General features: G+C 61.3%; 1 protein-coding gene across 1 annotated transcript; it reads left to right on the top strand.

Annotated features, from left to right (window-relative positions):
* The first annotated feature begins 102 nt into the window (after positions 1 to 102).
* Positions 103 to 14,075, top strand: ZNF687 (zinc finger protein 687). Its single transcript, XM_036398117.2, has 9 exons — positions 103 to 185; positions 2,582 to 4,626; positions 5,790 to 5,968; positions 7,416 to 7,592; positions 8,402 to 8,564; positions 9,561 to 9,866; positions 10,441 to 10,553; positions 11,207 to 11,348; positions 11,963 to 14,075. Exons 2-9 carry the CDS (start codon positions 2,584 to 2,586, stop codon positions 12,431 to 12,433), a joined length of 3,594 nt encoding a protein of 1,197 aa, XP_036254010.1. The 5' UTR covers positions 103 to 185; positions 2,582 to 2,583; the 3' UTR covers positions 12,434 to 14,075.
* Positions 14,076 to 14,208: the final 133 nt, after the last annotated feature.

Genomic DNA, 14,208 nt, shown 5'->3' with positions numbered 1-14,208 from the left:
CGCGCGGCGCGAGCGGCCGGCGGGGAGGGGGGGCCAAGCAGGAAGTGGCGGAGGGGAAGCGGCGCCGCTGAGGGGCCCGAGCGGGACCGGGATCGGAACCGGGAATTGGGATCGGGAATTGGGAGCGGGAACCGGGATCGGGAACCGGCAGCGGCAGCGGGGAGCGCCCCCGCGCGCAGCTCCAGGTAGCGGGGCCGGAGGGGCGGGAGCGGCCTGAGGGGGTCAAGGCCTGAGGGGGGGGCGCGGCCTGGGCGGGAAGCGCGGCCTGAGGGGCCCGGCCCCGAATCCCGGGATTTGGAGGGGGCAGCGTCACCTTCTCCCTCGGAAAATCCCGTGATTCGGAGGGGGCAGCCTCACCTCCTCCCTGGGAAAATCCCGGGATTTGGGGGGGTCACGGTCACCCCCCATTGCTGGGATTCTGGAGGGTCACGGTCACTCCTTGCGACAGAAAAATCCCGGGATTTGGGGGGTCACGATCCCCCGCTCCCATCCCAAAAATCGCGATTTGGAGGGGTCATGGTCGCGTCTTCCCACAAAAAAATCCCGGGATTTGTGGAGATCAGGATCATTCCCCCCCATCCTGGAATTCTGGGGGGTCACGGTCAGTCCTTCCCCATCCCAAATCCTGGGACTGGGAGGGGTCACGCTCATCCCCTCTGGCCTGGAATTTCGGGGAGTTTGGCATCGGTGTGAGGAGTTTGGGGTGGGGAATTTGGGATGGGGAGTTTGGGGTGGGAGTGGGGAGTTTGGGATGAGGAGTTTGGGATCGGGATGGGCAATTTGGGATTGGAAGCTCGGGATCGCGATGGAGGCCTTGGGATCCTGGATATTTGGGAAAACCCAAAAATGCCACGGAATCCCTGCCCAGACCCCCTCAGCCCTTGTGGGAATCCTGGGAAAACTGGGAATGCCGAGAAAACGGGGAATCCCGAGCCCTCCCGGCTCCTTTGGGATTTTCGGGATCCCGGGCGCGGGGCCAGGCTGCGGGGCCGGCAGATGGCCGGGAATTAATCCCCTCCAAATCCCGGGAATTTAATCCCACACGGATCTCTGGGGACGAGGCAGCTGCGCCGGGATGGGGGGAGTGGGATGAGGGTTTGGGATTGGGATGTGGAATTTGGGATCGGGATGGGGGGATCCTTGGAATTGGGGATCTAGGGTTGGGATGGGGGTTCAGGATCGGGAATTTGGGATTGGGGATTTAGGATCGGGACGGGGAATTTGGGATCACGACAGGGAATTTGGGATTAGGATTCAGGATCAGGATGGGGGGTTTGGGATCAGTCTGGGAGCCGGGATTTGCCGCAGGTGGAATTTTGGGACAATCCCTCCCCGTTTGTGGCTGTCCCCGCCTCCTTTCCCGGGAAGGATTTTCCAAACCCTGCTCCTGATCCCAAACAGCTCCCCCGGGATTGTCCATTCCCAACAAGAAGCTGGGATTGGGGTGGGGAAATCCGGGATCCACCCCAGGCACTCCCAGGGATTTGGATGTGAATGGGAAAGGACAAGGAGAGCGACTCCCCCCTGGAAAACAATTCCCAGCTTTTCCAGAGGAGCCATTCCCTGCCTGGGGAGGCTTTCCCTGGGATAAAAGGGCAGGAAAGGGGGATCTGGGGAGGAAAAGGCCCCTCCCGAGGCACATCCCCGAGGGAAAATGAATGGAATCCCACCGGCTCGGGGCTTCCCAGGATCCAGAGGGAATCTGGGGCTGGAGTTGGGGCTGGATCCCTGATTTCCCACCCCAGATCCAGAGGGAATCTGGGGCTGGAGTTGGGGCTGGATCCCTGATTTCCCACCTCAGATCCAGAGGGAATCTGGGGCTGGAGTTGGGGCTGGATCCACGGCTCTTTGCCCTCTTTCCCAGTTTTCCAAGCTGGAAAACCGTGGGATCAAAGCCCCTCCTCGTGAAAGGAGTTTTTCCCCTAAACGAACCGAAAATCCTTGGAGCTCCCAGGCCGGCTGGAGGCGCCGGAATTCCAGAATTCCAGGGGTTAACAGGGAATCGCTGTCCCCGGGATGTGGCAGATCCTGGGCCCGGCTCCAGGTCGGGAACAGGGCCGGGATTGAGCCGGGATGGGGCCGGGTCCCGAGGCTTTCCTGAGGCTTTCCCGGCAGTTCTGGGAATCTGGGGGATGGATCGGCAGCAGGGCTGGGCTGGGAAGGAGAGTTTTGGGATAAAAGGGGGAATTTTTGGGATGGGAAGGGGAAATTTGGGATGGGAAAGGGAATTTGGGGATGAAAGGGGGAGTTTTTTATATGGGAAGGGGATTTTTAGGATAAAAGGGGATTTTTTGGGATGAAAAGGGGGAGTTTTTGGGATGAAAGGGGTAATTTTGGGATGGGAAGGGGAATTTTGGGATGGGAAGGGGATTTTTGGGATAAAGGGGGGAATTTTTGGGATAAAAGGGGATTTTTGGGATGAAAGGGGGAGTTTTTGGGATGGAGAGGAGGCGTTTGGGGCGGAAGGGGAATGAGAATGGAAAAGGCTGCGGGACATCAGGGTTCCCTGGGGTTTATGGGGATGGAAACCCGGAAATTCCCGAACCGCCCCCACCCTGAACCCCTTTCCCCCCAATTCCAGCCATGGGGGACATGAAAACCCCGGATTTCGACGACCTGCTGGCCGCCTTCGACATCCCCGACATCGACGCCAACGAGGCCATCCAGTCGCACCAGGAGGAGCCCGAGGCGCACGGGAAGCAGCTCCCGGGGGAGCCGGGCCCCGGCGCGGCCCCCGAGCCCGCCCTGCCGCACCCGGACATCTCGGCCGTCAGCGTCATCGTCAAGAACACCGTTTGCCCCGAGCAGGCCGAGGCCAAGGACGGGCACGGGCACGGGCTGGCGCCGCGGCTGCTGCAGAACGGGTTCGCCGCCGCCGCCGAGGGGCCCGCGGGCCGCCCCGCCGAGCCCGCCCCCAACGGCGACTGCTGGGCCAAGGAGAAGGGAGCCAAGGGCCTGGAGCTCTTCTCGCACTTCAGCCCCGAGCCCGGCCAGGACGGCACCGACCTCATCGACCGCGCCCGCGAGGCCAAGGCCAAGGACAAGGCCCCGGCCGCACCCCCCGCGGGCGGCAAGGAGCCCCTGGGGGACGGCCCCGAGGCGCTGGAGCCGCCCTTCCCGGCGCCGTTCCGGGCAGCGGCCGCCGCAGACGGAGCCCACCCCGTGCCCTGCATCAAGAAGGAGGAGTCGGAGCCGGAGGAGGCTCCGGGCAGGGGCTGCAGCCCCAAGGGGCTGGGGCTGGATCACCTCAAGTCCGTCACTGTCCGGTTCCCCGGCGGGGACTCTCCCGTGGCGCCGTGGCCGGGGGCGGAGCCGGGGGCGCTGGATGGCGGCGCCGGGGCCGAGCTCAAGCGCTCGCCCGGGAGCCCCCGGGAGCCCTTCTCGTCGCCGGGAATCCCCATCCCTCCTTCCCCCAAGCAGCTCTCCCTGAAGGACGAGCGGGAGATGCTGGGGAAGGCCGTGGGGAGCCCCCCGAGCGGGTCCAGCGGCGAGGAGGAGGAGGACGAGGAGGAGGAGGAGGAGGAGGAGGAGGAGAGCACCAACTCGCCGTCCTCCAGCTCCTCGCGGCCGCTCAAGGTGCGCATCAAAACCATCAAAACCTCCTGCGGCAGCATCACCAGGACGGTCACCAGGGTGTCCTCGGACTCGGAGCCGCCCTCCAGCAAACTGCCCAGCGAGCAGAGCTCCCAGGAGCCCCTGGAGTGTCCCGCCGGCCTCGCCGCCGAGACGGCCAAGGAGAGATCGGAGCTCTCCAGCCCCCTGAAAAACACAGAGGGGCCCAAAATCGTCAGCGTGCAGCTGGGCAACGGCACCAAGCTGAAGGGGACGGTGCTGCCCGTGGCCACCATCCAGAGCGCCAGCAGCGCCATGCTCATCGCCGCCAGCGTGGCCCAGCAGAAATCCGTGGTGCTGCCCGCCAAACCCGGCAAATCCGTGGCCAAGAACATCCTGAGCCTGGTGCCGCAGCCCCTGCCCAAGGGGGACGCCCGCGCCAACGGCGGCGCCAAGGCCAACGGCGGCGCCAAGGCCAACGTGGCCGGCACCGTCATCTCCCGCAGCCAGTCCAGCCTGGTGGAGGCCTTCAACAAGATCCTCAACGGCAAGAACCTGCTGCCCACCTACAGGCCCAACCTGAGCCCCCCGGCCGAGGCCAGCCTGGCGCTGCCCCCCTCCGGCTTCCGCTGCCTGGAGTGCGGCGACGCCTTCGCGCTGGAGAAGAGCCTGGCGCGGCACTACGACCGGCGCAGCATGCGCATCGAGGTCACCTGCAACCACTGCACCAAGCGCCTGGTGTTCTTCAACAAGTGCAGCCTGCTGCTGCACGCCCGCGAGCACAAGGACAAGGGGCTGGTGATGCAGTGCTCGCACCTGGTGATGCGCCCCATCGCCCTGGAGCAGATGATCGGCCAGCCCGACGTCACCCCGCTGGCCTCGCTGGCCCTGCCCGCCGCCAAGGTGGCCCAGGAGGGCGCGGGGCAGGAGCTGCTGCCCGTGCTGCCCCTGGGCTCCGAGCCCGGCAGCTACAGCTGCTTCAGGTGCCTGGAGTGCAAGGAGCAGTGCAAGGACAAGGCCGGGCTGGCCGCGCACTTCCAGCAGCCCGGGGCGGCCACCAGCAGCAGCAGCACGGTGAGAGCAGCGCTGGGAGGAGATGGGAGACACTGGGAGGAGATGGGAGACACTGGGAGGAGATGGGAGACACTGGGAGGAGATGGGAGACACTGGGAGGTGCTTCAGAGATCTGGGAGGGCACTGGGGGATGGTTCAGAGTGCTGGGAGTTGGTTCAGAGCTTTGGGAGATGGTTCAGAGTGCTGGGAGATGGTTCAGAGCTCTGTGAGGGCACTGGGAGATGGTTCAGAGTGCTGGGAGGGCACTGGGGGATGGTTCAGAGTGGTGGGAGGGCACTGGGGGATGGTTCAGAGTGGTGGGAGGGCACTGGGAGATGGTTCAGAGCTTTGGGAGATGGTTCAGAGTGCTGGGAGATGGTTCAGAGATCTGGGAGGGCACTGGGAGATGGTTCATAGTGGTGGGAGATGGTTGGAGATGGTGGGAGAAGGTGGGAGAGCGGTGAGAACATCCAGCCCTGGATCCATGGATCCACTCCTCCCCTTCTATCCATCCTGATCCCTGCTGGAATTCTCCCAGAGCTCTGTGGGATCCAGGTTTCAGTTGGAATTCTCCCAGAGCTCTGTGGGACTGGGATCCCAGTCCCAGCTGGGAATTTTCCAAGATCCCAGAACCATTTTGTACCCATTCCTTGATGGAATTTTCCCAGGACTGTTTGCCCTCCTGGTTTCAGTGGGAATTCTCCCCAGGCTGGTTGGGACCCTGGCCCCCCAGGGGCCGGAATTCCTGGGGTTCTGAGGCTGATCCCAGCTGGAATTCCAGGGGGATCCCGGGTGGAATTCCCGGGTTCCGAGGGTGATCCCGGGTGGAATTCCTGGGGTTCTGAGGGTGACCCCACCTGGAATTCCAGGGTGATCCCAGGTGGAATTCCCAGGTTCCAAGGGTGATCCCAGGTGGAATTCCCAGGTTCCAAGGGTGATCCCAAGTGAAATTCCAAGGCTGATCCCAGGTGGAATTCCTGGGGTTCCGAGGTTGATCCCCAGTTCCGAGGGTGATCCCGGGTGGAATTCCCGGGTTCCAAGGCTGATCCCGGGTGGAATTCCCGGGGTTCCGAGGGTGATCCCCGGTTCCGAGGGTGATCCCAGGTGGAATTCCCGGGTTCCGAGGGTGATCCCCGGTTCCGAGGCTGATCCCGGCTGGAATTCCCGCTGCTCCCGGTTCGCAGGTGTGCTCGGCGTGCCCCATGATCCTGGCCAACCGCTGCAGCTTCAGCGCGCACCAGCGCATGCACCGCAGCCGCCCGCCCCACGTCTGCCCCGAGTGCGGGGGCAACTTCCTGCTGGCCAACTTCGAGTCCCACCTCAAGGACTCCTGCCTGCACTTCTCCCGCAGGGTGGGATACAGGTACGGCCCCGGGAGCTCCGGAATTCCGCGGAGGGGCCGCCACGGGCAGGGTGCTGGGGAAGGTGCGGAGTGGAGCTTGCCCGCGGAGCGTGGGGCAGGTTCCTGCACCGGGGGGACGCGGCTGCGGAGCCCGGGAACCCTGGGAATTGCGGGAATCCTCGTCTGGGATCCTGGCTCCCGTTGGGAATCTCCCCTGAACCGGTTTGGATCCTGCTCCTTGGCAGAATTTTCCCAGACCTGCTTCAGATTCTGGTTTCAGCTGGGATTTTCCCAGAACCGCTTTGGATCCCGGTCTCCATTGGGCATTCCCAGATCCCGTTTGGATCCCGGTCTCCATTGGGCATTCCCGGATCCCCTTTGGATCCCGGTCTCCATTGGGCATTCCCGGATCCCCTTTGGATCCCGTTCTCCGTTGGGCATTCCCGGATCCCCTTTGGATCCCGGTGTCCATTGGGCATTCCCGGATCCCCTTTGGATCCCGGTGTCCATTGGGCATTCCCAGATCCCGTTTGGTTCCCATTCTCCATTGGGCATTCCCAGATCCCCTTTGGATCCCGGTGTCCATTGGGCATTCCCGGATCCCCTTTGGATCCCATTCTCCATTGGGCATTCCCAGATCCCCTTTGGATCCCGGTGTCCATTGGGCATTCCCAGATCCCCTTTGGATCCCATTCTCCATTGGGCACTCCCGGATCCCCTTTGGTTCCCGTTCTCCATTGGGCATTCCCAGATCCCCTTTGGATCCCGGTGTCCGTTGGGCATTCCCGGATCCCCTTTGGATCCTGTTCTCCGCTGGGAATTTTCCCAGATCCCCTTTGGATCCCGGTGTCCATTGGGCACTCCCGGATCCCCTTTGGATCCTGTTCTCCATTGGGCATTCCCGGATCCCCTTTGGATCCCATTCTCCATTGGGCACTCCCGGATCCCCTTTGGATCCCGGTCTCCGTTGGGCATTCCCGGATCCCCTTTGGATCCCGGTGTCCATTGGGCATTTCTGGATCCCCTTTGGATCCTGTTCTCCATTGGGCATTCCCGGATCCCCTTTGGATCCCATTCTCCATTGGGCACTCCCGGATCCCCTTTGGTTCCCGTTCTCCGTTGGGCATTCCCAGATCCCCTTTGGATCCTGTTCTCCGTTGGGCATTTCTGGATCCCCTTTGGATCCCGGTCTCCGTTGGGCATTTCTGGATCCCCTTTGGATCCCGTTCTCCATTGGGCATTCCCGGATCCCCTTTGGATCCCGGTGTCCATTGGGCATTCCCGGATCCCCTTTGGATCCTGGTCTCCACTGGGAATTTTCCCAGATCCCCTTTGGATCCCGGTCTCCGTTGGGCATTCCCGGATCCCCTTTGGATCCTGTTCTCCGCTGGGAATTTTCCCGGATCCCCTTTGGTCCCCATTCTCCGTTGGGCATTCCCGGATCCCGTTCTCCGCGGGGATTTTCCAGGTGTCCCAGCTGCTCCGTGGTGTTCGGGGGGGTCAATTCCATCAAGTCCCACATCCAGAGCTCGCACTGCGAGGTTTTCCACAAGTGCCCCATCTGCCCCATGGCCTTCAAATCCGCGCCCAGCGCCCACGCCCACGTCTACACGCAGCACCCCGGCTTCAGCAACCAGCAATCCAAGTGAGTGCTGCCCGAATCCCGGAATCCCGGAATCCCGGGAATCCCAGCTGCGCCCAGGGCCCCGGGAGCGGCTCGGGGGCATCCTGGGAAAGACTGGGATGGGAGGTTTGGGAATAGAGTGACAGTTTGGGATGGGAGGTTTGGGAATGAGGGGTGGGGATTTGGGAATGAGAGTTTGGGATGGGAGGTTTGGGAATGAGGGGTGGGGATGGGAGGTTTGGGAATGAGAGGCTGGGATTTGGGAATGAGGGGTGGGGATGGGAGGTTTGGGAATGTTCTGCTGTGGGAAGAATGGAGTTGGCTGGAAGATCTGGGAACGTGGCCCTTGGGAATGATGGCCCTGGTGATCCCAGAGGGCTTTTCCTGCCTGAGCCATTCCAGGACTGGGAGGACTGGGAATGCTCCATGACTGGCAGATCCTCCTCCATGGGTGGGATGAGCTCAGCTCCAACCTTCCTTTTCCCATCCCTTTTTCCCTATGTTTTCCCTCTTCTTCCCTCCTTTTCTCCCTCCCTTTTCTGATTTTCCTCTCCGTTTTCTGTTTTCCCCCTCCTTTCCCATTTCCTTTTTCCTCCTCCTCACCTTTTCCTCCTTTATCCTTCCCTTTTTCTCCTTTTTCCTTCCCTTTTTTCTCTCCTATTCCCTCCTTTCCCTTTCCCTTTTTCCTTCTAATTTCCCCTCCTTTTCCCCTCCCTCTCTGCTCCTCCCGGCGTGTCCCCCACCCCGTTTTTCCCCGTTTTTCCCCGTTTTTCCCCGATTTTTCCCCGTTTTTCCCCGTTTTCCCCCGTTTTCCCCCCGTTTCTGGCCAGGATGATTTACAAGTGTGCCATGTGTGACACGGTGTTCACGCACAAGCCGCTGCTGTCGTCGCACTTTGATCAGCACCTGCTGCCCCAGCGCGTCAGCGTCTTCCGCTGCCCGCAGTGCCCGCTGCTCTTCGCCCAGAAACGCACCATGCTCGAGCACCTCAAGGTCAGCCCCAGGTGGAATTCTGTCCAAAATCATGGACATTTACCCCGGATTGGGGAAATGGGAGTGGGGAGGGGGACCCGGCCATGCTCTGGATCCAGAAACGCACCATGCTCGAGCACCTCAAGGTCAGCTGCTGGCCCAGGTGGAATTCTGTCCAAAATCATGGAAATTTACCCCAGATTGGGGAAATGGGAGTGGGGAGGGGGACCCGGCCATAGATCCAGAAACGCACCAGGCTCGAGCACCTCAAGGTCAGCCGCCGGCCCAGGCCGAATTCCGGCCAAAAACGGCGAAATTCCACCTAAAAATGGCAAAATTCTGGCCAGAAATCGTGGAGATTTCCCCCAGATTGAGGGAATGGGAGTGGGGGGTGGGAGCCAGCCGTGGTCTGGATCGAGCACCTCAGGGTCAGGCGCCATCCCAGGCGGAATTCCGGCTGGGAATGGTGAAATTCTTACCAAAAATGGCAAAATTCCGGCCAGAGATGACGGAAATTTCCCCCAGAGTGGCGGGGATGGGAGCGGGCAGCGGTCAGGGCCTGTGCTTGGCCATGAATTAATCAAAACCAGCCCGATGAGAGCAATCACAGCTGCGCCTGTGGCAGCCCAGAGCAGCGTTGCTGACATCGCCTTCCTGAGGCCCCTCGGGAGGAGAATCCCGGCAAAGGGGAATTTTCACAAAATACCTTGGGAGGAAACGCACAACACACCTGGGGAGGGAAATCCTGGCCAAAGGGGTTTCCTCAGGAAATACCATGGCTACACCTGAGGGGAAACATCCTGGCCAGGGGTTCTTCAGCAGGGATCGTGGCTGCAGAGGGGCTTTGCAGAATATCCATGGCTGCAGAGGGGTTTTTCAGCATATCCACGGCTGCAGGGGTTTTTCAGAGGATGCCGTGGCTGCAGAGGGGTTTTCCAGCATATCCACGGCTGCAGAGGGGTTTTTCAGAGGATGCCGTGGCTGCAGCGCTGCCTGACCCCGCTCTCTCCCTCGCAGAACACGCACCAGCCCCAGCCGGCCAAGGACGAGCCCTCCCGGCGCTCGGGGCCGCTGCTGACGCCCAAGGCGGAGCCGCCGGAGCCGCCGCGGCGCTCGGGCTCCTCCTCGAGCTCCTCGGAGGAGGAGGAGGAGGAGGAGGAGGCCCCGAGCTCCCCGGAGCTGCGGCGGGCGCGGCGCGGGCGCTTTGCCCGGGGCAGGGCCGGCCCCAAGGCCAAGGGCAGCGGCTGGAGCTGCGGCCTCTGCCACTCGTGGTTCCCCGAGCGCGACGAGTACGTGGCGCACATGAAGAGGGAGCACGGCAAGGTCGGCACCGCTCCGGGGAGTGCTGGGGGGTTTGGGGCCATTCTGGGCGGGATTGGAGGGAAAATGGAGTAAAAAAGGCCGGAGGGAGAATCCCGGCTCCTGGATCCCCCTGGAGCCTCCTGGATGCTCCTGGATGCTCCTGGATGCTCCTGGATCCCCCTGGATGCTCCTGGATCCCTCTGGGTCCCTCCTGGATCCCCCTGGTTCCTCCTGGATCCCTCCTGGATCCCGCTGGTTCCTCCTGGTTCCTCCTGGGAATGGGAGGGTTTGGGGATGGGAATTGTTTTTGGGGTAATTCCTGATTGGGTGAACGATCCCAGGCAGGAGCAGGGGTTGGAGGGAAAACTGAATTCCCACCTCCAGCTGGAGTGGGAATCCCGGCTTTGGGTCATCCTGGGTCCCTCTGGATCCCTCCTGGATTTTTCCCTGTTTTTTCCGGGATCCTGGGCTGGACTTTTCCCGGGTTTTTCTGGAATCCCTCCTGGGTTTGTCCCGGTTCCCCCGGGATCCTGAGCGACGTTTTCCCGGATTTTTCCCGCGTTTCCCCGGGATCCTGATGGGTTTTTCCCCGCAGTCTGTGAAGAAGTTCCCGTGCCACCTGTGCGAGCGCTCCTTCTGCTCGGCCCCGAGCCTGCGGCGCCACGTGCGCGTCAACCACGAGGGCATCAAACGCGTCTACCCCTGCCGGTACCAACGGGGTTCTGGGGTTACCCCTGCCGGTACCACCGGGGTTCCTGAGGGGTTCTGGGGTTACCCCTGCCGGTACCACCGGGGCTCCTGAGGGGTTCTGGGGTTACCCCTGCCGGTACCACCGGGGTTCTGGGGTTACCCCTGCCGGTACCAACGGGGTTCCTGAGGGGTTCTGGGGTTAAAACCCTGCCGGTACCACCGGGGTTCTGGGGGTTCCTGGGGTTCCCAAGGGATTCCCGGGGTTCTGGGAGAGCGGGAATGCCGGGGCTGGGAATGGGGCTGGGAGGGCCGGGAACTGGAGGGAGCGGGGAGGATTGAGGGGGTTTGGGGTTGGGGTTGGGGTTGGGCAGGGAAAAGGGGAACTCTCAAGGAATTGGGGTTCAATTCCCAGGGAAACTGGGGTTTAATTCCCAGAAAAATCAGGGTTTCATTCCCAAGGAATCAGGGATTAATTCCCAGCGAGATCAGGGTTTAATGCCCAGGGAATGAGGGCTCATTCCCACCAGCTCTGCCCAAGATGGAAATTGAAACTCCGGGAGTGAGAAGGATTTGGGAAAGGACTCCAGGCTTTGTCTCGATCCCGTTCGGGGCTGGAATTTGGGAATTCCAGCGGCAGAATTCCCGGGAAAACGAAGCTGCTGCGTTCCCAGGTACTGCACGGAGGGGAAGAGAACGTTCAGCAGCCGCCTGATCCTGGAGAAGCACATCCAGGTGCGCCACGGCATCAAAGTCACCGACCCCGCCCGCAGCCAGGAGGTGGTGATGGCCCGCGGCCCCCCCGGCCCCGCCCAGGTGCGACTTCCCGGGAATTCCGGGAATTCCGGCGATTCCTGGGAATTCTGGGGCTGCTTTGGGGCAGGACTGGGCGGGGGAGGGGGGGGTTTATCCTGCCATTCTCGCTGCGAACCCACAAATCCCAGCCCTAAACTTCATCCAGGCGGGGAGGTTTTGGATCTGGCACTGCCCGGGTGGAATTATCTGGGAATTTCCCGGGAATTTCAGCCTCTGTGGCAGGATTGATTGGAGCCTATGTCCCAAGAATTTTAACGCCCCCAAACTGGGATCGGGGTGGTCCCTGTGACCCCAAAATTTAACGGGGGGGTGGGGGGTTCCCCAATACTTTTAACCCCCCCAAATTGGAATGGGGGGGGTCCAATCCCGGGATTCCCTCTGGGAGCTGCCGCAGTTCCCGGGGTTTCTCCCGGGGTTTCTCCCGGGATTTCCCCGGCCGGGATTCCCGCCCCGGCCCCGCCGTTCACTGCCGCTGTTCCCGTTCATTGCCGCTGTTCCCTTCATTGCCGCTGTCCCGCTCACTGCCGCTGTCCCGCTCATTGATTGCCGCTGTTCCCGTTCATTGGTTCACTGCCGCTGTCCCGCTCATTGATTGCCGCTGTCCCGTCCCGCAGGCCCCCGGGCGCCGGCGGAAGCTCTCCTCGGAGGAGTCGTGCAGCGAGGAGCCCGACAGCACCACCCCGCCCGCCAAGAGCCCGCGGGCGCCGTTCCGGTGCCGCAAGTGCGGCTTCGCGGCCGGGAGCCGCGCCGAGTTCCAGGCGCACCTCCCGCAGCACCGCGCGGAGCAGGGCGCGCCGCAGTGCCGCGAGTGCGGCCTCTGCTTCACCTCGGCCAGCGCCCTCGGCCGCCACCGCTTCATCTCGCACAAGAAGCGCCGCGGGGCCGAGCCCGAGGAGCCCGCGGGAGGCGCCGCCCCGGGAGGCGGAGCCGGGGCCGCTCCCGCCGCCGCCGCCGCCGCCGCCGAGGGGAAGCTGGAGTGCAAAGTGTGCGGGAGGCGCTTCGAGAGCGCGCTCAACCTCAAAACGCACTTCAGGACCCACGGGATGGCCTTCATCCGCGCCCGGCAGGGCAACGAGGAGAACTGAGAGCTCCCCTGGGATCCTGGGATTCTGGGATCCTGGGATTCTGGGATTCTGGGAATGGCTTCATCCGCGCCCGGCAGGGCAACGAGGAGAACTGAGAGCTCCCCTGGGATCCTGGGAATGCCTGGGATCCTGGGATTCTGGGAATGGCCTCATCCAAGCAGAACTGAGCCCTCCCGGGGATCCTGGAATTCCTGGGATTGTTCTGGGAATCAGCTCCGAGCCCGGGGATCGCGGCATTCCCGGAATTCCGGGATCAGCCCCGAGGACAGTTGAGCATTCCCGGGAATCTCAGCATTCCTGGAATTGCAGGATCAGGCCTGAGGAGAGCTGAGCGTTCCCGGGAATCGCAGAATTCCCGGAATTCCGGGATCAGCTCCAGGGCCAGGAATCAGCGCCGTGTACATAAATCACCCCGAGCCCTTCCCGGTGACCGAGGGAAAGCTGGGAATGGGATTGGGATTGGGATGATCCCAAATCCTGCCAGGAATCCGCTGGGAATGTTGGATTTTGGGGGAATTTGGGGTTTCTGGGACCCCTCCAGGCTCTTCCCAGGAATTCCTGGATCTGGACAGGGCAGGGGAAGCTTTTCCAGCAAAATCCACCTTTGTTGTTATTTTTGGTTTTTTTTTTGTTTCTCCTGGATTCTTTTTCCCATTTGGGAACGTCCCTGGTGCGTTTGGTTGGGAAGGAGGCGATTCCAGAGTCCTGGAATTCCAGAGGTCCCCAGGAAGGACACCCGGACATGCCTGGACATTCCCAAGGGATCAGGAGGAGGAAAAAAGGAGAGAAAAGAAGGAAAAGAGATTTTTTTTTTTTTCCTTTGGCAAAGGAATAATGACCCAAAAAAACCCAGGATTGGGAATGGATCCCAAATCCCAGCCAGGACCCTTTTCCTGAAGGAAAAGTGGGAAAAGTGGGAAAACTGCTCCCAGATTCCAGGCTGAGGGTGAGGCCTGGGGCCTTTTCCAGCTTTGTTCCAGCTCCTCCCTCCCCTCGGGATCTGGGACCTTTCCCATCTCCAATCCCCCCTGGAAAAGCCCCCGGAAAAGCCCCTGGAAAAGCCCCCGCTCCCTCCGGCCCCCCATTCCCAGAACTCCCGAGGGAATTCCCGGAATTCCCTGTGGATACCCCCCCCCCCCCCCCGTAAAGCTGTATCATACACTAAAATCCCGAATCCCAACAACTGCTGTGCTCCTCCTGGGATTTGGTTTGGTTTTCCAAGGTTTTTTTCCCGTTTTTTTGCGTTTTTCGGGATGGCTGAAGCTGCTTTGGAGTTGATTTTTTTTTGTTGGTTTGTTTTTTTTTTTTTTTTTATTCCCGGTTTTTCCGACTTTTTCCAAGCAGGAATGAGGGGAGTTTTCCCTCCCCTCTTCCCTGCAGGTGGATGGATGGAAAAGGGGTGGGAAAAAAACTGGGAAAAATCAGGTGGAATCGGCCGTTCCCAAAAATCCCCCAGGCCGGGTGTAAATATAGAGAAGAAATTAAAGTTTCTACGAGATTTAGAAGGAAAAAAATTCCAAAAAAAAAAAAAAAAAAAAAAACCTATGGAAAAATGGCTTTGGACCCACGGTTTTCAGCATTTCAGTGCCTTGAGCTGGATTTGGGGTGGAGGGGAGGGAGGGGCTGGAATTTCAGGGTTGGACTCCTGGAATTCCGGGGCTGTTCCCCTGGAATTTTGGGGACGTTTCCCCCTGGAATTTTGGGGACGTTTTCCCCTGGAATTCCGGGGCTGTTCCCCCTGGAATTCCGGGGCTGTTCCCCGGGGCTTTCGGGGA

The sequence above is a fragment of the Molothrus ater genome, chromosome 29, assembly GCF_012460135.2.
Source record: "Molothrus ater isolate BHLD 08-10-18 breed brown headed cowbird chromosome 29, BPBGC_Mater_1.1, whole genome shotgun sequence".
Classification (NCBI taxonomy): Eukaryota; Metazoa; Chordata; class Aves; order Passeriformes; family Icteridae; genus Molothrus; species Molothrus ater.
The sequence above is the reverse complement of the archived record's forward strand: the minus strand, read 5'-3'. Positions and strand labels throughout refer to the sequence as shown.

Coding starts and splice junctions, on each gene's coding strand:
- ZNF687 (XM_036398117.2), top strand. CDS start 2,584: ATGGGGGACATGAAAACCCCGGATTTCGACGACCTGCTGGCCGCCTTC. Junction 7,593..8,401: donor TTCAGCAACCAGCAATCCAA/GTGAGTGCTGCC, acceptor GTTTCTGGCCAG/GATGATTTACAAGTGTGCCA. Junction 8,565..9,560: donor CCATGCTCGAGCACCTCAAG/GTCAGCCCCAGG, acceptor TCTCCCTCGCAG/AACACGCACCAGCCCCAGCC.